This window comes from Nanorana parkeri, unplaced genomic scaffold, assembly GCF_000935625.1.
Source record: "Nanorana parkeri isolate BGI_ZX_2015 unplaced genomic scaffold, ASM93562v1 scaffold316, whole genome shotgun sequence".
Classification (NCBI taxonomy): domain Eukaryota; kingdom Metazoa; phylum Chordata; class Amphibia; order Anura; family Dicroglossidae; genus Nanorana; species Nanorana parkeri.
Genome location: NW_017306584.1, coordinates 705483 through 726913, shown reverse-complemented (window position 1 = coordinate 726913; position 21431 = coordinate 705483). Strand labels below are relative to the sequence as shown.

The following is a 21431-nucleotide window of genomic DNA, read 5'->3' as shown; positions in this document are numbered from 1 at the left end:
CTGGAATTTGTGAAGGCATTAGACATGCGGGATTAATTTCAGTCTGTAATAGAGGTTCAGAGGCCATTAAATCTACACTGCTAAGATAGATAAGCAAATGCTTCTCACTGCACAGACGGGGATCTGTGAATAGACAATCCTGAGGTCTAACAGCCCTTCTATACTGGAAACCTCACAGTTTAATTTTCCTAATCAGCCTCCCTAATGGGTTTAATGCATTGGACTCAGGACTTAGTAACGCATTGGACCCAGGACTTAGTAACGCACTGGACTCTAGACTTAGTAATGCACTGGACTCTAGACTTAGTAATGCACTGGACTCAGGACTTAGTAACGCACTGGACTTTGGACTTAGTGATGCACTGTACTCAGAACTTAGTAATGCACTTGTCTGAGGACTTAGTAACGCACTGGACTCAGGACAAGCACAGCAATTACAGCCTCAAATATTTTTGGGGATGACTCAACAAGCTTTGCACATAGATTTTATGCCATTCTTCTTGGCAAATCCTCTCAAGCTCAGTCAGGTTGGATGGGGACCATGGGTCGAAAGCCATTTTCAGATCTGAAAAGATATCCAGTTATGAAAATGTGTCTGAAGTTAATGCTCTGCAAGACTTTTTTATGTAGAACACAGGCCAGGGACCCAGCATGGGAATGCTGATGGTCTGTCAAACACTCACTTTATGTTGCCAAATTGTTCTTCTTCCCACAAATCTGAGCAGAGGGAGAGGGTATATAAGGCACTGTTACAGGCCAAACAAGAGAAAATCTAGCTGTGTTTGGCTAGTGTACATCTTTTCTGTCAGGTAATTTTTAATGAAGAATTTTTGTAACAAATTAAAAACAGAAGGGTTAAACAGTACAGAGGCACAGGCAATATATTCCAATTACAAATGCAAATCATAATGCCTACTGATAAGAGGTGGAGGAGGGGTATAGGGGAAGGAGGGAGCAGAAAAGGACTAGGCACAGTGTTAGTGAAAGAAAAAAGAAAGCTCCAGGCTGCTGCTGTCAAAGTGCGATGGGGAGGATAATTGGTCTCTCTCCTGTTGTTGATCTGGGATGTAGAAGTCTAAGTTAAAAAGTCAGACTGGGATTCTTGGAGTTCTTAAGGTGGGCAGGAAAGAGGCCGTACAGTAAGGGTAGAGTGAGGGGTAGCAGGATAGGAATGGGTAAGGGAGTGCGAGATTGGAAAGGGTGAGATGGTAGTGTGGAGTTGAGAGTAGGAGGGTAAGGGAGGATCAAGACGTAAGGCCTTCCGATGTAATCCATGCCATCCTCACCCCATGGCTCTACAAAATCTGCACTACACTACCACACAGGATTGATGTTTATAAGTTTCCATTTCTTGCAGAATCAGCTGGCCCCTAAGCACTGGCCCTGATATCCTGTTTTAGGGTGGCTCCTTTGCCTTGCAGCATCCTATGGAGCCACCCCTTTGTGTGCTAGTAAGCTGTGTGTATCTCCACATACACAGGCACAACAAGACAAGCCACTCTCCTGCTCCCCTCTCCTTTTCCCTTCTCCAGGCTGGATGGACAACTGCTGGGGACTGTGCTGCCCGTTGTGATCTTGTGATCTTTCTTGAAAGGAAGTTTAGAGAAGCAGAGCTGCAAAAGTTGGAGCCAGCTGTTTGGAAAAATAATGATATAAGTCCTTAAAGTAACAAATAATAAATAATACTTTGCTGGGCAATATTTATTTGTTTGTTTGACCTGGATTCATTATTGAAAAATGTTTAAGAGTTTAACACTACATTAAGAAAGTTGGGAAGGGGATGGGGGTCAGAATGTTAGCTCTGTTTTATGCCATGAAAAGAATTAGGAACCTGTTGGTCATCTGGTTCAAGTATGAAGGTATAGGGACATGTCATCTTGGCTAATATAAAACAGCTCTTCTGAATCAGCCAAAGTGTTATCCCACCAATAAGACCTACACTCCACCCCACACTAGGGACATGTGGTCAGATGGCAAAGGGCCATTGGTCCAAGCTGTCCAATTAAAAAAAAAAATGCCTCGCAAGTGACGAGCAAGTAAGGGAGAGGGAGACTCCTTCCTGTCTCCGCCCTTCCTCCTCCACACATAGCTTGGTTACTGAGTTGGGGGCGGGGCTTCGGCAGGATGGGGTGGAGCTTCGGTGGGCTGGGGGTGGGGCCTGCTGGGGTGGGGCTGGGGGATGCCTCACACAGCATGGAAGGCACCGCACGTCACTGCCCCACACCGCTCATTCCCCACAATCTATAGCACACACATCTCATTACTCAGTATCCACACCACCAGTGAGCTCTGCCAAAGAATGTATTTGTTAATCCTATCCTTATTGTTCTACATATTGTAAACCATTTCCATACTACTTTATCTAAGAGCAAGTGATGTAATTCTAATATCACTTCTTTCTCCCCTGGGGGGAGATAATAGAGGAAGTGTAGATCCGTTTTACTTCCTATCAACAGAAGAATCATGTGCAATAAGTCCTAAGCTCATTTCACCTTCAGCATACAGTTCATAAGAACATCTTTTGCAGGGGCTCCCATCTTTGCCTACAACATGTACCAGATCCACTGTCCCTTTAAATGTCAGGTTTTTCTGCATCCACAACTGCTTTTGCAAGAGCTAGCACAGTCTGCCCACATTATCCACCACTTGTGATATGTTGGAAGAAATAAGTACATATGGTTAACACTTTGTGACCACTCTCAAGCCAATTGACATAAAAAGGACAGTTTTTTTACACTTCCACAAACAGAAAATAGCTTCTTATCAGCGTAGATAAACATAAAGTCTGCTTGTCTTTTAGCAAAGTAAGTTAAACAGTCTTGCCCACTCAAGCTTGTCTTATAGATGAAGTGTCCCAATACCAGTGCTTTCGGGGTACTTCCCCACAGTAAAACAGTTCTCAGTAATATTCAGTGCACTTTAGAACTCCAGAAGAGCTTTCCACACACCTGCGTGATTTCAGCCACTCCACACCTCTCGTGTGACTCCTGTGGCTTCACAACTCCCATGTGTCTCCAACACACATCTCGTGTGTCACTGGCTCTCTCAGCCTCCCTGGCTGTTCCCCGTGTGGTTCTAGCACACACACCATCCATCTTGACTCCCATGTGGCTCCACCACACGCTACCAACCGCTGAACTCTGGTCCAGTCCTCATTAATAGGGCTGTCTCCAGCCATTTGATTGGCCTATTCCGGTAATTGGCAACACTCGGACCCAGGATTTTCATCCCTTCATCCCTTGCAAGACTCTTTGAAATCTCCAGGTTCCAAGCTCCCAACTATATTCCAGAAACCTTGGAAAAAACTGTCGCCAAATTACATGCTAAATTGTTACACACTGTCACATAGTATACTGTATATACTAGTTCCGATTCCAGTAAGTTCCCAGTTATGGTTACTGCACACTGCCTTATTAATAAAAATGCTTCTGCAAAATGTACATTGTGATAATTCCAAATACATTTCTTCTACAGCCCAAGAGGACACACTTGTAACACAAGAGGAAGCAGTGATGTGTCTGGTATGGGTCTATTTAAGGAATGTCAGCAATATAGAAACACTGAGTTGCAATGCATATATTGCAGGCTCCACACACCATTAACAGATGAGCATATTTTGAGGTGCAAGTTTTCACATACCTGAGGAAGAGATCTAAGTGTTTCTAAACGTTTGCACTTCAAAATACTGTATATTCGTTTAGTCATGTAGGGTTAGGGGCACAGGAGTCCTGCTGTAGTTCCCCTATTTGCCCACTAGATGTCACCATCCCTAGAGAAAACGTTGTTATGACTTTAGGAGTAACTAGGAGTTAAAGGAGAACTATTGGGAAAGTAAAATATACTCTTCCCAATACTTAGAGCCTGCGTGTGACACTGCAACTGTCACATGCCGGCTCTATAGATCAAGAACTGAGCAATTGTGTGACAGCTGATCACTCTGCTCATGGTCTCCTCCCTGCAGAGAGCAGTTACTATCAGTCAGTGCTCCCCGCATTCCGCCTCCCCTCTCTGATTCCACAAGTGCTCAATGGAATTTTCAGGGAGTGCTTTTCAATTTGCAATATCCAATAGCAAGATGGCTATTGCACCCGCCCTCTGCTGCTTTCAATCATTGGAGGAGGACCTGATGGAGAACTTTAGGTCCACCTTTGTTGATTGACAGCAGCAGTGGGCGGGTGCAATAGCTAATCTGCTATTGCAAAATGAAATAGGCAATAGAAATCTAGCTATGCATTTCTATGCTGGTTTTTTTTTCTCTGACCGACGGCGGCCCCGATGTCAGGGGGGAAAAAAAAAACAGATCGCAAGGAAAGATTTACTCTGCTAGATAGAGCAGAGTAAACTTTTTCCAGGAGAAAATGTTTATCTCCCGGGCGGCCGGGAGCCACTATCTAATAGCAGGAGACTCCTGGAACATCCGGAGGAGTTGGGATGTCTGCAGCTGCCAATCAGGCAGCCGGGTGGATCCTGACAATATTGTTTGGATCCTTCCTGGCTGCAGGGCGGCTCTGCGCTGTCAGTAGCCTGCTATATGCTGACTTTGGGTCACAGGAGTACAATAGTGAATGTACTCTTATGACCCAAAAAAGAAGTAGAGCAAAAAAAAAGGTTTTCCTTGCCCCTGCAGGTAGTGGGCTACTTTGGGAAAGGGGCCCAGGCATAAGTAGGTTTTGGCAGGGAGCCACCAGGAGTTATTGTCGGTTGGTCATGGGAAGTGCTTAAAAAAACAAGCACAGCAAGCATGTAGACAGTGCACATCTATTGCTTTGAGCGTTCCCTTAGACGGGTAGCAGGAAAAGTAGGTACAGGACTTTTGGAACTACTTGCATGCCCATTGAGAGGTTGCAGGACTCTGGGCAAACCCCTTCTATACTCCGGGCTATTCTATATGTACCAGAAAGATGGTTATTCTGGTGGTCTGGGGTCTGAAATTTTCATTGACACTTTCCAGAAAAGGGACAGCGGGGGTACTGCTTGATTACTGCTACTTTATTTATAGCTAGCTGTCTGGCTATAACTGGCATCAGTATTTTCTTGAGTAACTGATCTTAAACAAACATGCAAATCCAGAAAGACATAGTCAACGTTAGAATTGTAAATGTTAGATGTGTGTGGCTCCTCTTTCTCCTATTTAGCATGCCAATGTGATATTAAAAGATAAACCAGTGTAGTGCTTATAAATATTATCTAAAACCATAAATCAATCTACGTAATCATCAAATAACAACAAGTCCATAAATATTTGTCTCTTCAACGTAAATATATATACAGAGTATAATAACAAGATGATTCAAATCCAGTGAACCAAAGCTTCTCACACATGTGTAAATCCACATGCCTTGTTCAATGTATGTAGTACAAAGAGGACCCCTGGTGAATCCTATCACCCTTTTAACACACGCATCTCACCTCAAAGACCTAATGTCTACTTTAGGTCTCATTAAGCTCGTTTCCCTTCTTCAGGACAAAAATACTAGGATGGTGTCTTTATCTTCTGTTCTATCCAATGGTCAGTGTATACTCTCACAGAGGGGAACATAAACATAAAAACTATAGTTCTCCATAGTTTAAAACATTATTTATTAAAAGACCAAAAACACTCACATGTAAATGTGTGCAATGAACCGACACACTCAGTATAGGATAAATTAGAGAATGAACGAGCTGCAAACATCAATCTGTACTAAGCGTTCAACACTCTCATATCTCTTCCTGTTTCACTCGCCGTAACATCACTTGAACTCCATTCTACGTGGCGGAGCACTATGGATTTTATGTTTATTTCCCTCTATGAAAGTAGAGTCCCTCTACTTAGTGAAACTCCCTTAGGTGTGTTTTAGAAACCATTGTTCCATGAATCCAGAGGAAGTCAAAACCCATGGAGACATGTCTGGCCAATTATGTGTCACCGTGGATTTATATACAAAACTTAACTGCATAATGCTGTAGAATGTGTGGGAATACCACCAATGGGCCTAGGAATATAAAGATATAGAAAAGCTTTCTTCCTTCCTCTTCTTTCTTTTTCCTTTAGTCTTGATGTCATTATCCAATGTACAGTATTTCATAAGAAGTCAGTCAGCTGTTCTGCAGGGTCCATGTGCTAACAAGGAACATGCTGATAGAAGAGCAGACTAACAGGCAGATGAGCTCAGTAGTCTGCTGCTTCTCCTTTCACTGTCAAGTCAGGGCTGTGTGTGCTGTATGGCATAGCTATGTAGATTCCAGAACTGGATAAACAGAAATACAAATTCTTTGGCAGGTAATACAGCTCCCTTATATGTACTTTATGTGTGTATTTTGCTGTTTGTCTGGAGATCAGCATTAAAGTTAAAAGAGGCCTGTCACGTTGAGAGGAGCCCTAGTACTTTTGCTGGTCTATTTTTATTTATGTGTGTAGCATTTTTCCTTCTTTATACAATTGCTAACTCTTTACATTTTTTCATGTTGCAAGATTCCTGGCTTGATTTCAGGGACTTTCCAGTTTCACTTAACGTACTGCAGTATTTGATCTGCCCATTTTCTATATATATAGTACGCTGGAGACATGTTGTACACAATCTGCTTTTTTTCGGTGTACCAGTCATTGAGCTAACAATCCTAATTAAAGCTTCATTCTAAATCCAATTAAAATGAATTAATTAGAGCAGCCTTGTCCCCTTATAAGAACCAATCAAGGTTTGCCCAATAATCTATTGTATTCTCGTAGTATGCTTAAAGGAGAACTATCCTCATAGTTAGAGCCCACGTGTGACAATAAAACTGTCACACATCGGCTCTATGGATCGGGAAGTGAGCTAACACATACCGTCACTTCCTCACTTCTTGATCATCTCCCTGCAGAGAGCCGTGACTGTCATCAGGCACCACTCCCCACAGGGATTCCCCTCTCCGATCCTCCAGCGCTAACTGGAGGGACAGACGGGGGAGGGTACAGCTGGCTCTGCCTCTAGATAGGTAGAGCCCACTGTCAATCAGCCAGCTGGGTTGATCTCGACAGATCAACCCAGGTTAGTATATGTCCTCCAGTGACCCTTAAGAGAACTATGGGATAAAAAGGTTACCCCATTGTTCTCTTTTAAAATGCAAGATATAGGTGTTTTTCCTGTATAAAAGCTAAGAGCTCAGAATATGTACTAGAATCAGTGGCCAGTGGGAGGAGTAATGTCCTAGCATTGGTGTCCAGTGAGATGAAGAATGCCCAGTTTTGGTGGTCAGTGGGAGGAACAAAGCATCCGTGTTGGTGATAAGTGAAAGAGTGCACAAGCGTCTGTGTTCAGTGGCAGAAAGACTGCCCCAGTGTCGGTGGTCACTGAAACTATGCAGCAGAATTGGTGGTTAGCGGGGAAAAAGCACGCCCTGTAGTCAGTTGGAGAGGAATGCCCTGGTGTCAGAGGTCAGTGGGAGAAAGAATATCCCCTTGTCACTGGCCAGTGGAAAGAATGTCCATGCATTGGTTATCAATAAGAAAAATAATGCCACGTTGTTGATGGTCAACAGGAGAAGGAATGCCCTGATGTCAGTGGCCAGTGGAAGAATGTTCAAGCATCAGTGGTCAATGGGAAAAAGAGTTCTGGAGTGTGAGTAGTCAGTGGAAGAATGCGCCAGGGTCTGTGGTCTGTGGAAGAATAATCTACAGTCCATTATTATTGAAAGAAAGAATGTGCTCTGTGGTCAGTGAAAGAAAAAGTGCTCTGGACCTACTGGACATTTGTGTATACTGTAGTAAGATGTAGACAGGGCGCATTCACACATCTATTCCTATTACAGACAATTACCAATACAGCTTTTTAAACAAAAATTTACCAACAACTCTTACCAGTTTACTTATTTCTAAATTTCAAAATGTTCTAAACACTGTAAATCAATAACAGCAGACTGTGGCCAGTTGTTTTAGATTATTTTGGGCAAACCGTACATGTCTGTTTCAGCCAATTCTTAATGTTGATGTGTTTGGTTGCATACAGAACCGTGTTTAGTCTTCAAGCATGCAGTAACAATAGATTATGGAGTCACCAGTTAGTAGTTTCCTCTAGAATCCCATTAAAGACCTTATCAGATGAAGGCAGCAAGTGTTTCCTCATTATTCTGAACTCAGAGCAGAAGAAGTCGAGGTCAAACACATCACACTAGGGAGCTACAGCATATATTCAATACACATGTAATTCAGACAATAGTGTGATTTCTATACATTTCATCATATTTAGGAGATTGCTGCTATTGTTTGTGTAGCACAAAGCCTAAAATGGATCAATTTGCCATTTATAAGAACCTTTAAATTCCCAGTTTGCTATCAGAGGGTTGCTCGCTCTGTACAGTGGCCATTCAGAGAACGCCAAGTATTTTTATCAATGAATACAAGGCATTCTCTGATTAGATGAGGGGAAGTGGTATCACAACCCTTGTTGCTTTCAAAGCAGAGGGGAAATCGCTCAGTACAGTGGCAGTACAGGACCCAGGTGATTGCTGTGTAGCTCTGTCATAGTGTTGTCTACTATAGTGTTTTATAGGATCCCTGTGGCCCCACCAGGTATAAAATATGTATATTTACATTGGGCCAAGCTGGACCAATGTAAATATACATAAATATTTATACCTGTGGTTGAGCTTTAAAGTGAACCTTTACCCCCTTTCACTCTGCATCAATCATCCTACATTAATTTGTTAGTTGACGGGAGGACGCTAGTTTGTGTCCTCCCGTTACCCTAAGGAGAACTATGGGGAAAAGCCCTGACCCCATAGTTCTCCTTTAAGCATTAGTCATGTAATTTACCCAAGCGTTGAATCCGGGGAAGGTTACATCAGCAGAGCATTGCTGGGAAATCTCATCTGTAATCTCACGAGATCTCAGAGAAAGGCATTTTCCTCCCGAGATGAAATGTATGGCCACATGTCCTAGTCACATGTGCCAGAGATCCAGGAAGTAAAGGGAGATATCATAATCTGCCTTAGTAAAAATGGCCACTGTGAAAAGAATGGGGGCGAAAAAAGAAAAATAAGGTATGCAAAGAATAAAAAGCCGGCAATTATCTAGAACAGGGACGCCCACAATTTTTCGTCTGGAGATCTACTTTTCGAATGACAAGCTCAATGAGATCTACCAATGAAAAAACACCTGCCTGCATTCAGGGGCGGGAGGGGGCGTGGCAGTGCATTGAAGTAAATGGCACCTCAGCCATGTCCCCCGGCCGCAGTGCGATCACCCACACCCGGAACGCAGGCACATATGTCCCTGTTTCCAGTCCAGTGCGATCTGCAAAAATGCCGCAAGCACTATTTTTGCAGATTACACTGGACTGGAACGCAGGCACTAACGTGCCTGCGTTCCGGGTGCGGGCGATCACACTGTGGGCGGAGGGGTGTGTGTGGCTGTGGTGCCATTGACTTCAATATAACCCCAAGTCCCCTCCCGCCCCAGAACGCAGGGAGCCAGCCGGCTTGCATTCCTGTGGGTTCTAGAGGCCGAACACTCTGGAACGCAGACTTTGTGGTGTAAACTGGCCCTCTCTCGTGTCTGTCTGTTCTCTCTTTCCTCGCTCTCTCCCTGTTTCTATCTGCTGTCTCTTCTCTCAATTTCTCTGCTGTCTCTCCCCTGTCTGTTTTCTCTTACCTCCACTGCAGCAGCTTCCCAGGTCTCCTCTCGTGCGCCGGCATCCTTTCCTAACGCGGTGCTCGTGTGGACGAATGTGGCTGATGTTGCACACAGGGAGAGGTTGCATGTGATGTCACCTAGCGCCCTGCCTCCAGGATGTGTTTTTATATTTTTTATTTATTTTTTATTATTTATTTTTTTTGACTGTTGGGGGGGCTTCGGGGAAATATTAGGGGTCTAAACAGCCCCCTGATATTTACCTTTTAAACTAGAAAAAGAAATTGAGGACACAAAGTCCTCAATCTCTTTTTCTGCAGCATCTGTTCTAAATGAATGGACAGTACAGAGGCTTGCCATTCATTCAGAAAATATTTACTATCATCCAGTTTCTGAATGGGGAGAATCCTCTGTACAGAGTGCTACTCCCCATTGAGAAATTCATGAATAAACAGGAAGTGATGTAAAGCACTTCCTGTTCATTCGCAACTGGGGATACATTGTACTATGTGTCCCCAGTTATTTACAAACACTGGAGCGATCAGTTGATTGCTCCAGCGTTTGCTCTGCACAGAGGATCGGTATGTACCGATCCTCCGCCGCTCTGCCAAGCACATAGCTCAGCCTTCAGCTTTTCCTCTGGATGCCCGCTGCTCTCCCCTGCCTGTATGCAGTGGGGATCCGAGGAGAAGTGAAGGAATCGCTGAAGCTGGCGGGGGGGGAGGGGGGCGGAGGAGGGAGCCGCTGTCACAGCAGCATGGCCGAGCGGTGAGGAGAGAGAGAGCCACCTGCTGTCAGATCCTGTGGCTGAGCCCTGGATGTTCCCCCCCTCGCACCTGCGCCCGAGTGCCTCGCTACAGCCCTGTCGGGAGGACAGGACAGAGCCGATCACGATGTACCAGTGTTAGTTTTGCGATTGACTGGTAGATCGCTATCGACCCAATGGGCACCCCTGGTCTAGAAGTATGTATTTGTAGATTGTCAGTACTAAACATTTCTAAAGGTGTATTTGTTGTCATATCAAAGATATGGCTAATAGTCCTCTAAGTTATGACTGATTGCACATTCTCCTGAATGTACTCTTAATCCGAAAATTGCACTTTTGGCAAAATGCCGAAAGTGCCATCTTTCGGCCGAAATAGTGGTGCATCCCCGGTTTCTCCCCTCCCCGCTGGGCATTGCTCTCTCTCCTCTGACACAGCGCAGCATCCAGCGGGGAGGAGAGAAACTGTCACAGGAGGCCAAGCGGTGCAGGGAGGAGAGCTCTGTGAGTGTCCGGATCCAGAGCACCCCCAGGTGGTACTGGAGCCAGGTCCTGCAGTTCCTGTGCTCGCCTGCGGGTGTCTCCAGCAGCCAGGGACTGTAAGGAACCAGCAGCTCCGGTACTCACCTGCGGGTGTGCCCCAGCTGTGACTGATCATCCCATCACCTGGTGCTTCCTGGGAGGGTATTTAGGCCCTACCTGCAGTCAGGAAGCTGGCTCAGAATTTGTGTTGCCTGCCCTTGACTGATTCCCATAAACCTGAAACCCTGCTTCCTATCTGCAGACCTGTCACCGACCCGGCTTGTTACCCGACCACTCTCCTGGATCCTGTTCCTGTACCGTGCTGCTGCCCTCCTGTTAACGACCCGGCTTGTACCTGACCACTCTTTTATCCTGAGGCCTGCCATATATCTGCAGGCCTGTTACCCCTCCTTGTTGCTTCCCCCTGGCTGTAGGTGTGTGTTTGTCCCAACGGTGGGTTTATTACGTCACTGCTAAACCTGTGGGGAGTTGAGGGGGTTGTAGTTTTGTTGTTGTGTAGCAAATAAACTGTGCATAGAACCCTATCCTGTGTGGGCATATTAATTTGGTCATCCTGCGTGGGTACCTGCATGAGGTGTGAGGACGCCTGTGCAGGGTACCCTGACAGAGAGCGACCGGCTGTCACAGTAGGCTGAGTTCTCCTCCCGCACCGCCCTGCTCAGCCTCATGTGTGCTCTCCTTAAACACCGCCCCACTCAGCCTCCTGTGACACCCGACCGCTCACAGACCTCTCCTTCCCACACTGCCCCGCTCAGCCTCCTGTGACAAATCAGGAGAGTGGCATAGACAGCTGTCCCAGGAGGCCGTGCCAGCCGTGCAGGGGGAGGAGTCAGAGGAGATGAGCTCTCCCCCCTACATGGCTTGCTCAGCCTCCTGTGACAGAGTCAGGATGGAGAGCAGGTACAAGCACTCATCAATCACTGAGTGTTTGTAAATAATTGTGGACAGAGTATGTTTACTGTGTCCCCAATTATGGATGAATGGGAAGTGATCTACATCACCTCATGTTCATTCATGATTGTGGACATGGTAAACATACTATCTCCACAGGTTATGAATGAACAGGAACACTCACTCTTTTTCTATTTTAAAAGGGAAATATCAGGGGTCTGTTTAGACCCCTAATATTTCCCCAAAGCCCCCAACAGTAAAAAAATATATATATATATTTAATAAAAATATTTTTAAAAACTTGAAAAAGTTAGAAAAAGAAATGTGGTTACGGCTTCGGCCTTAATTTTTTTAATTTTCGGTTTCGTTACTTTTTTGAAAATTTAACTTCGGTGCACCTCAACATTAAAGACCTGGACTATTGAAACTGTTCCCCAAAAAAGGCAAAAAAAAGCAAAGGCCCAGAGGGCAAAGGACAAGTTACTGATATTGCTTATAGGCTTTCTACAGCTAATCTTTTCTCCATTACCAACTGTTGTGTTCTGCCCAGTGTCTCTATGTGGAGATGGCCATCTTGGTAGAGGCAAGGTTTTGTTTCCTCATGTTAGATTTGCCCCCCTGATTACTGGTTTGGAAATATTCAAGAAGCAGCAGGAAGGTAGGAAGATGCTTGCAATGCAGCTTTCTCCAGCAAGGAGAACGGGGAGCAGCACAGTAGGGACACCCACACATCTAGAGAGACTAGCAGTCAGAAGCACAGTGCCTTAGATGTATTGCAGATATACAGCTATGAGGCTAAAGGTACAGGAGTGCCTTGGCACATAAAGTGACACTAAACTTAGCAGTTAATCTTTAAAAATGAACTCAATTCCTTCATTATTAACAAAAACCTATCTTATTTGTGCATCACTCAGCTGTAGATACTCAAATCATCACCGAATAGGTGTGGACACTGTCCTTCCTTCTGGAGGGTGGTTACTTTTATTACCCATGTTCACTGTGTGTGTTGTAAAGTAATCACCACTCTAAGCTAGCTTCTGTTAATAGTTAGGCTAGGTTCACACCAGATGCAGTGCGTTCCGGCCCGATTCTGGCCGAAACCCACTGCACCGCATTGCGGCTGGCTCACTCTTTTGTGAGGCAGGAGGGGGCGTTGCGGGCCTTTGAAGTGAATGGCACCGTAGCCATGCCCTCCGGCCGCAATGCGATAGGCCGCACAGGATCGCAAGGCACATTATGCCTGCGGTCTGGTCCGATCAAAATGCTACCTTACATATTTATTATTAGCGGTAGAGGTAATGGTGAATAGGAGGTTGCCAGTGAACTTTTAATGACATTTATTTATTTACATTTTTTGCTCTCTCTCTCATTCTGAGATGTGCACCAAATTAGAGAAAATAAATGGAATCCGCTATCCACGCTAAACAGCATGTGTGGAGGAATCTCCAGTGCCAGCTATTGCATTCAAGCAGACGTGACACCCGTGGTAGTCTGAATACCCGAACAATGACTGCATCTTATAGGATGCATTCCCTGTTCAGCCAATAAATTTCCACCTGGCTCAGTCAATTTTTTAATCAAATTTTGTCAAGGCAGGTGGCGCCGAAAGAGTCGCCCACGACTCCAGTTCTGTCTTATTCAGCAGGAATTGGACAAAACTCAAACTGTGTATGACTAGTTTAAAGCTAATAGGTCAACATAACAACAAAGTAACTAGCATGTTTAGGTGGTCAGCAAAGGCAGACACAATATTTCTCTCATGCCAAGTTTACATTAAGAGCTGCGCATCTGTAAAAGACTTCCATGAAGAAAATATGATGGAAGGGATAGTGGAACTAAATGTGGCTCCTAAGCCACTGTTTGAGCTTTAAATTCCAGGCAATTCGCTAAATACACAGGTGAAAAACATATATGGCAACTGCCAAAGGAATCGTATTTCTGCCCATCTAGTCCTGAGATTTACACAACACTGCCAGACAGCACAGCAAGTTGGTGACAAACTGACTGTTCTCTACTGCATTAAACCAATACAGACTGGTTACCTCGCTGCCTCGGGCCTGTGAGTGGACAATAAAAGAAAAGTAGCACACTTTAACAAGTACATTCCTCTACTCTCTCCTATCAACATTTTCATTGCCAGTACATGCCCAATTGGCTCCTGGAGCTGGCCCTCTCTCTCTCTTCCAGTGTGACTACTGCTGTACAAGGGATTACAACAATCAATTTCAGGTATGTTTATTATGATAACATAACAGAATTAATAGGCATTCATTATATCTCCCCGGAGTTCAGTTTTGAAGTTCCACATGAACTGAGTTCTCTCAGCCTTGACATCTCTATTTGGAAAGAAGATATCACTTATATTTGTATCACCTTCATATTACATCTTTATTTGGCAGAGAAAAATACATTATGTTCTGCTCATGTGGTCATGCAGCGAGTCCTAATTATTCAAGCTGATCTCAACACAGCATGAGCGACAGAGGCAAACCATTACATCCATTATTTTTAGGGATAAGCAAGTTCAGAGGAGAAAGAATTAAAATCAAAGAGGAGGAAGGATTCCTCTAGATAGTCCATCAAGCAAAAATATGTCCAATATATATCCAAGATTATAAAGATGCACCACCAGCCTCCATAGTTCTAAGCTGAAGGGATGTATACAGTGTTCTTCCATCATGTCTCAGTTACAATCGGGGTAAATTCTCAATTAAGAGTTGGCAGGAGTTTCAAATTTTTAGCTTTTTTCTGGTCGGTTGCGATTAAGGACAGCTTTGGGTGTAAATTCCATTTTCTCCTTCAAACTGGTGACTTGAGTGAGATCCCGTCCTGCAGCCTCCTGTAAGACTCTTTCCTCTCTTTTCTCTAGAATGCTCTGTTCTTCTATAGTCTTTTGTGGGGTCCCACGAATAAACCATTCCAAATTATATCCCACTGCTCCCACCACAAGTGCAAATGGGAAGGTAATGTATGGAGCATACGTCCTTGCTACAGTTAGTAACAGAGGCCACATAATGGCTCAGATAATTGCAAAGCTACTGTTGTAGGAAGAGAGCTTTGGGAGACAACCTGCAGTGATCAGGATGAGAGAAATGTTTAAGATTAGCATACAACAATATTATAACACTTTGAAACAAAACTGTTAGGCATGTCTAAATGATGTTAGTTTTAATAATAATCACATGTAAAAGAGCTCATCAGAACTTAAAAAATATTTAAAATAAATATTTGTAGACTTTGGGTGTGCTACATACCCCCCAAAAAAGGTTACCAACATAAGTAGGTCATACGTAGCATGTGCTATCCATCACGGGACCAAAGGGATGAAGAGGAGGAAGTCTGCAGGAGGGAGGAATAAGGCAAGTTTATCGCCTTGTTGAAAGGGCTACTTGTTTGGTTGCAGGCTGGCTGGCAGGCTGAGGCTGGGGAATTTTTGTGTTTTGTAAGTTTATCGCCTTATTCATCATTCCCTAAGCAAAATGAGCATCTAAACCTTGCAGTAGGGAGGGTAAATCTTTTTTTCTCCACTGGAGTTCAGCTTTATCAGAAGTGAGGGCTATCCTGCTTTTTTCTTTATCAATAGATAGCATTGTCATGTTCCTTCACTATGTGATCTAGTTAGAGCCTACACAAGGCTGAAAACTCCCTTTCTGCCCTCACTTAAAATGGCTGGGCCAACCACAAACATGACAGACCACCTTAGCTCTCCCATTTTGTCTCTAAGGGGCTTGTCACACGTTCGCATTGGAGTTCAGGCGTCAGTAGAACATTGAATGTAAACACTGCCCAGTGCAACAGAGAGCAGGGCAGCAGAAGATGAGACCATGCTGCATCTCAGTTCTGATTTTTTTTGTATAATAGCTAAGGGGGGCTGTGGCAAGCTGTATAGGGCCCTGATGCCCAACCCGTCAGCCCAGTGGCCAAATGTGGTCCTTTGGCATTAATTGTATGTCTGTAATCTGTGTATTTCCTACCTAGTTGTACAATAAAGTAGTCTGTTTTTTTTACCTTATTCTTTAGATACTGTGGCACTGAGGGCAAATCTGGTACAAGTAGTTTTGAAGGGGTTGTAGGGAGCACAAATGTGGCAGCACAGGGTTTTGAATACAAAGGTACACCTGTCAGTTTTAAGGATGCAATAGTGGTGGATGGCACAGCGTGGTTCTCTCTCAACAAATCACTGAGATCCCTGGCTTAGATTAGATGATCAGGTCTGCAAGCTTCATTCACACAGCAATAATGTGCCATCTGGGGCAAGAATCCACCAGATCCCTGTAGCTGGATACAGTAGTGAATAGATGAGGCTGCTAAATCTGTATAAACCAATGACAGACTGATAACGGCTGCAGCTGTCTGCTGGTGTTCTGATGTAATTGCATATGGAGTGATCACCTGTCCCTAACCGCACCACATGTGACTACATCAGAACACCGACGGACAGATGCGGCCACTATCAGCCGGTCATTGCTTTGTACAGGCTCAGCAGCCACAACTATCTGCCTCTACCTGTGAATTCAGACAATACATTGGCACATTTTTGCCCTGTCATTGAAGCCTTAGAAGCTGAAACACAATTGAGACAATTAAATGTGGAATATAACATGGGTGCAAAAATGGAAAAAAGGGCCTCAGTCATGAAGGGGTTAAAGAGCATTGGGGAGCAGGAAGCAGTCAAAGCTGATAGAGGATAAACCGTTTTCAGCCTTGGAATCCCAACTAAAGTAAACAATGTTTCAGCATACTGAACAACGTGCATGGAAGGTACAAAGAAAAGTGAAAGCCAAACCAAGTAGACGGTTCTGTTTTCAATCAATGTGAAAAGTATTTTCAGGTGTGTTGTCTGAGTTTTGTCTAGCGGCAGTCAGAGTGACACAGATGGACAAAGAAGTATCAGGTTATGGAGCAGGCACAGCAGTGTGAGCGTTGTCCTTCCGTCCTGTGACCTCCGGCCATGTCCACAAAGTGCTCTGTACAATATAACTCAACTGGGTAAAGTAATGTTCAGCCTTGCTTACCTAAGTGACATTGAACACGGCTCACGTTCACTTCCCGTCCGCTAGAGGAACCCGGAAGTGATGTCGGCGTAGAAAAGGAAGTGGGCGGAGTATACACGTACTGCGCTGAGAGCCCGGTGTTCTATCGAAAACTCCAACTCGTCGAAAGCTCCAACTACCGGGTACTTGTAAGTTGGAGGGTTCGACGAATTGGAGCTTTCGATAGAACTCCGGGAAAAACTAAAGGAGAACCCCTATCAGCATTACAGCGTCACTGCTGCGGGGTAACCAGGGGAGGGTTGCATCGTCACGGTGACATGGAGGTGCTGGTAGACCGAGGGTGCAGAGTGAGGGGACCTGGATGAGGTGATGCTAGGTGATCAAACAGTGTCAGCACATGGCTACTGGGTGATAGGTGCAGTGTCAGTGTTACAGGCTGGTATAAGGAGGCAGGGTGAGGGAAGTAAGATGAGGGTGAGGTTTCCCCTTTGCCATTACCATGGGTTTGACATTTACCTTCCTGTCAAATTTATGTGCAGATTAATCCCAGAGATTGTTTTATAGGCAGATCGTACTTGCGATGATCGCAAGCCCGCCCCGCTGAGGGGCGGGCTTCTGATGACCGCAATGCCGAACGGGCAGTGTGCGCATGCGCACACCAGCCCGTCCGGCTTTTATACTACGAACATGCTACACACCGCCGAAAATCGTACGATTCTCGGCGGGTTTTCGAACAGGTTCGTAAGATAAAAGTCGTGCAACCTTAGGCCCCGTTCACACTGAGTGATTTATCGCGCGGATTACACGGATATTTACAGCGCGATATCGCTCTCCAATACATCTCAATGGGGCTCTGTCTGTCGCGGGTCGTGCTTCGCTACAGCAGGACCCTTTTTGGATCAGATTTTGCCGCGATTCTAGTCTTTTCAATGCAAGCTCAGTGTGAATGGGGCCTTACAGTAGTAGAGGTCGCACGGCTTCCACACACCTTACGATAATCGTACGATCGCGGGGTTTCCTGCGATTATAGTACGACTGTCGCAAGGTGTGTGGGCACCTTTAGTGTGTTGGAAGATGTTGTAGGGAAAGCAAACAAAGTGCATTGAAAGAAATTAGAAATCGTCTCTTCATTCTGATTGCTAGCTCTTTGGGCAATCCAACCCTTTGATGCCTTTTTTAATGTTGTGTCCTTATTGTTGGGGGGCTTTATTTCTATTTTATTTTGTGGTTGGTTTGAGGTCAGCCATCACTCCAGCTGCTGCCCTGTTCATAGCAATCGAGCCGGCTGTCAATTAGAAGTGTGTCCAACCCACCTCCCTGACATGGCTAAAGGATATTAGTGTGCAGAGGCATGCTGAGGAGGCCCTCAACGGTGTGCCCGAGCTCCTACCTGATGGTTCCTATGGTACACTTTTCAGCCCACAGGACAGAAGCACCACATGTCCTGCAAGAGGATCTGGTGTTCCCTGCCACTATACCACCCAGTCAGAACAGATAGAGCCGGAGGAATAACCTTGCTATGTTAGTGTAAGTTCCACATGTCTTCTGCATACTACTCATCTAGCTGAAGTGTGTGAATTGGTGCGGGTCTGAGGTCTGTCTGTTGGCCTGGGATTTGCAGTGTGTTGGTGCTGGTCCGAGGTCTGCAGGGCATGTGTGCTGCTCTGAGGTCTGCTGTTCAAAGTATGCACTGGTACTGGTCTAAGGTCAGCTGAAAGCAACATCCTACAGCCAGACATAGCACAACTGAGCCATGAAATAAAGACACAGGGATCACACTAAAGCACGTGCAAGTATGTACATGTTTTGTGTGCGCAGCAGTTATTCAATTTTTTTCACTTATAGTTGTGCTGCTCATTGCAAGGTAAACACATTAAATTGTGAGTTTACCTTACTATTAGCAGTACAACTATGAGTACAGACATTGAAATGTACCTCACACTACGGCATGCTATTGTTCACTGGCACCCGGTTGTCTGATGTTCAAAAATGGGACTTCGTGTGCTGACCCCTGGTCTAAGTGGTTTAAGATTAGTCTGAATTCACAGTTTTAAAAACATGCAAACAGATGGCTTTTTATGGCAGAAGAGGCTCTGCATATCTCTTCATTATAGGCCCTGCAACAAACTAACTCGTGCATATGCAGAAGTTACGTCATTTTGCCAAATCTTGACGGCTGCAGACTTCAGAACCCAAATAGATGGCTGTAATAAGGGAGAATTCCACAGTCAGATACCTGAACATTATTGCAAGAGCTCCAGGGTGATCTGAAATTGATGGTTTAATAAAATTAAGTTTATTTACACTTTTTTTTTAAAATAACTTTCTTCCTTCAGATATATGGTGAAGGGATGGCAATTAGCCTTTTCATATATGACTATGCTAACTTCTATCACAATACCTAACCTATATAAAGCCAACAGCTACTTTGTAGTCAGAAGCAAAGCCTTGATTGGCCAAATACCTTCCGTATTGGCTGAAGCCTCTCACTTTAGTTTTCTAAGAGCAAGTGTTTCTGTAAATCACACTGCCACCTCCTGGCAGAAATCGGTATATCAGCTCTGATCACACATTTAGGTGTCTCAATTCTGACTTTGCCAAGCTGTCAGTCTACAAAATGGGCAGCCGTTCAGATTTAGTTTTACTCTAAGGCAGGGGTCTCAAACCTCCGGCCCTCCAGCTGTGGTGGAACTACAAATCCCATGAGACATTGCAAGATTCTCACAGCTACAGACATGACTCCTGAAGAGAGATGCATCATGGGATTTGTAGTTTCACCACAGCTGGAGGGCCGGAGTTTTGAGACCCCTTCTCTAAGCATTTAGAGAAGATCTGTAAAGAAGAGTGTACCAAAATCCCTCCTGAGATGTGTGCAAACCTGGTAACCAACTACAAGAAATGTCTTACCTCTGTGCTTGCCAACAAGGGTTTCTCCACATAGTACTAAGTCCTGTTTTGCTTGGGGATCAAATACTTATTTTATTCACTGAACTTATAACATTTGTATCATGTGTTTTTCCTGGATTTTTGGTTGATATTCTGTCTCTATCATTTAAAATACACCTATGATAAAAGTTATAGACCTTTCATTTCTATGTAAGTGAGCAAACTTACAAAATCTGCAGGGGTTCAAATCATTATTTTCCTCACTGTATGTGTTAATGTTTTTTTAATGTGCAGGTTAATATGTGCGAGTTTTATTGAGTGTATAAATGTTTGAATATGTGCATTTCCCTATTTTGCCTAAGGCGGTGATGCTGAATGTTTTTCAAACAAACAATATTGGCACTTTGAGATAGATTTTTGCATTGCAGTTTGGCTCAAAAACATTCGCCATCACTGTTCTAGGTGGTAGAGAAGTCTATAGAGATTATATAAAGACCATGTTCTGCACAGAAACTAAGTGGATCTTCAATATGAACACTTTGATGCCATGGGGACTAAATGTAGAACTAGAATGGCTTGCTTCCACCTAATGTCTATAGTTTGGATCAAGTTATACTTTTTTTTTTAACAATATAATGCCAACATTTATTTCACCAGCCTACTAAAACACTGCAATAGTGTCAGCAGCTACTGCAGACACATTCTTCAACTTCCATACCTCACATGCTTTTCCATTTGTTTTTCTGTACTTGCAGTGGGTTTGAAGAGACTCATCATGGGGTAATGTGCATATACTAGGAGGTATGAATTGCAGGCCAACTTATCTTTAGGCCACTATTTTAGTAAGTCACTAACCAAGAATTCAAACACTTGTTCTAGGCCACCATCTCCCCAGGTAGAGGAAGGTTACAGATTACAGCTCTCTAGCGCGCACACACACACACACACAAAATCAAAAGTGATCCTGCAAAAACAGCTCCCCTATTTCAGCTCCAATAATTAATAATAGAAAAGCCAAACTGGTTTTAACCCAAGAACAAAGGCCTTTTTTTTTTTGCACCCATTGTTATAATTCACATTTTACTTAAAACGCCCAAATATTATATATTTTCTGAAAGCAGAGACCCTATAGAATATGGTGGCAGTTGCACATTTTTATGTTGCACGATATTAGTGTAACTCCTTATCAAACCCCAAAATTGTGATAAGTGCAGTTAAAATTTAGTGCCCCAAAACTATAGAAAAACACTTTCTTTTTAAATAAAATATAAGATGAGGTTACAGCAAGTAAATAAGATACCCAACAGGCCCAGGTTAAAAAATTGTGTGTCCGTGAAACTGCGACTTCAGTACACCAAAAAGTCCATAAACAACGCTTTAATAGCCACCCACAGGTCATCAGTTTAGAGATGCGTAAATATTGGCCCTAGAATTATTGCTCTCACTCTGGCATGCCCGGCGATACCAAACATGTGTAGCGCGATCGTCATTTTCATACCTCACTTCACGTGACACGTGTTTACGTGATGCGCGTGCTCATTGGGGCAGGGGACTTCAAAAAAAAAAAAATCATTTTTTTTTCTTCTGCGTGCCCGCTAGGGGGCGCACGCGAGCAGAAAAAAATTGCTGCAGTGCCGTCCGTCCGTTTTTTTACTACGGGCGGACGGCAAGAGGTTAATATGCGATCACATGGGGGGAGGGGCTTACCAGCCCCCATGTGATAGCATATTAGCAGTGACAGGTACTCTTTAAGGTCATACTGGGG

The 21431-nt window shown here is 44.2% G+C and overlaps 1 protein-coding gene across 1 annotated transcript; it reads right to left on the bottom strand.

Annotated features, from left to right (window-relative positions):
- Positions 1 to 14464: 14464 nt before the first annotated feature.
- Positions 14465 to 16858, bottom strand: SMIM12 (small integral membrane protein 12). The gene is made up of 2 exons (XM_018558038.1): positions 16802 to 16858; positions 14465 to 14855 (listed from the first exon to the last, which is right to left on the bottom strand). Exon 2 carries the CDS (start codon positions 14797 to 14799, stop codon positions 14524 to 14526), a length of 276 nt encoding a protein of 91 aa, XP_018413540.1. The 5' UTR covers positions 14800 to 14855; positions 16802 to 16858; the 3' UTR covers positions 14465 to 14523.
- Between the last annotated feature and the right edge of the window lie 4573 nt (positions 16859 to 21431).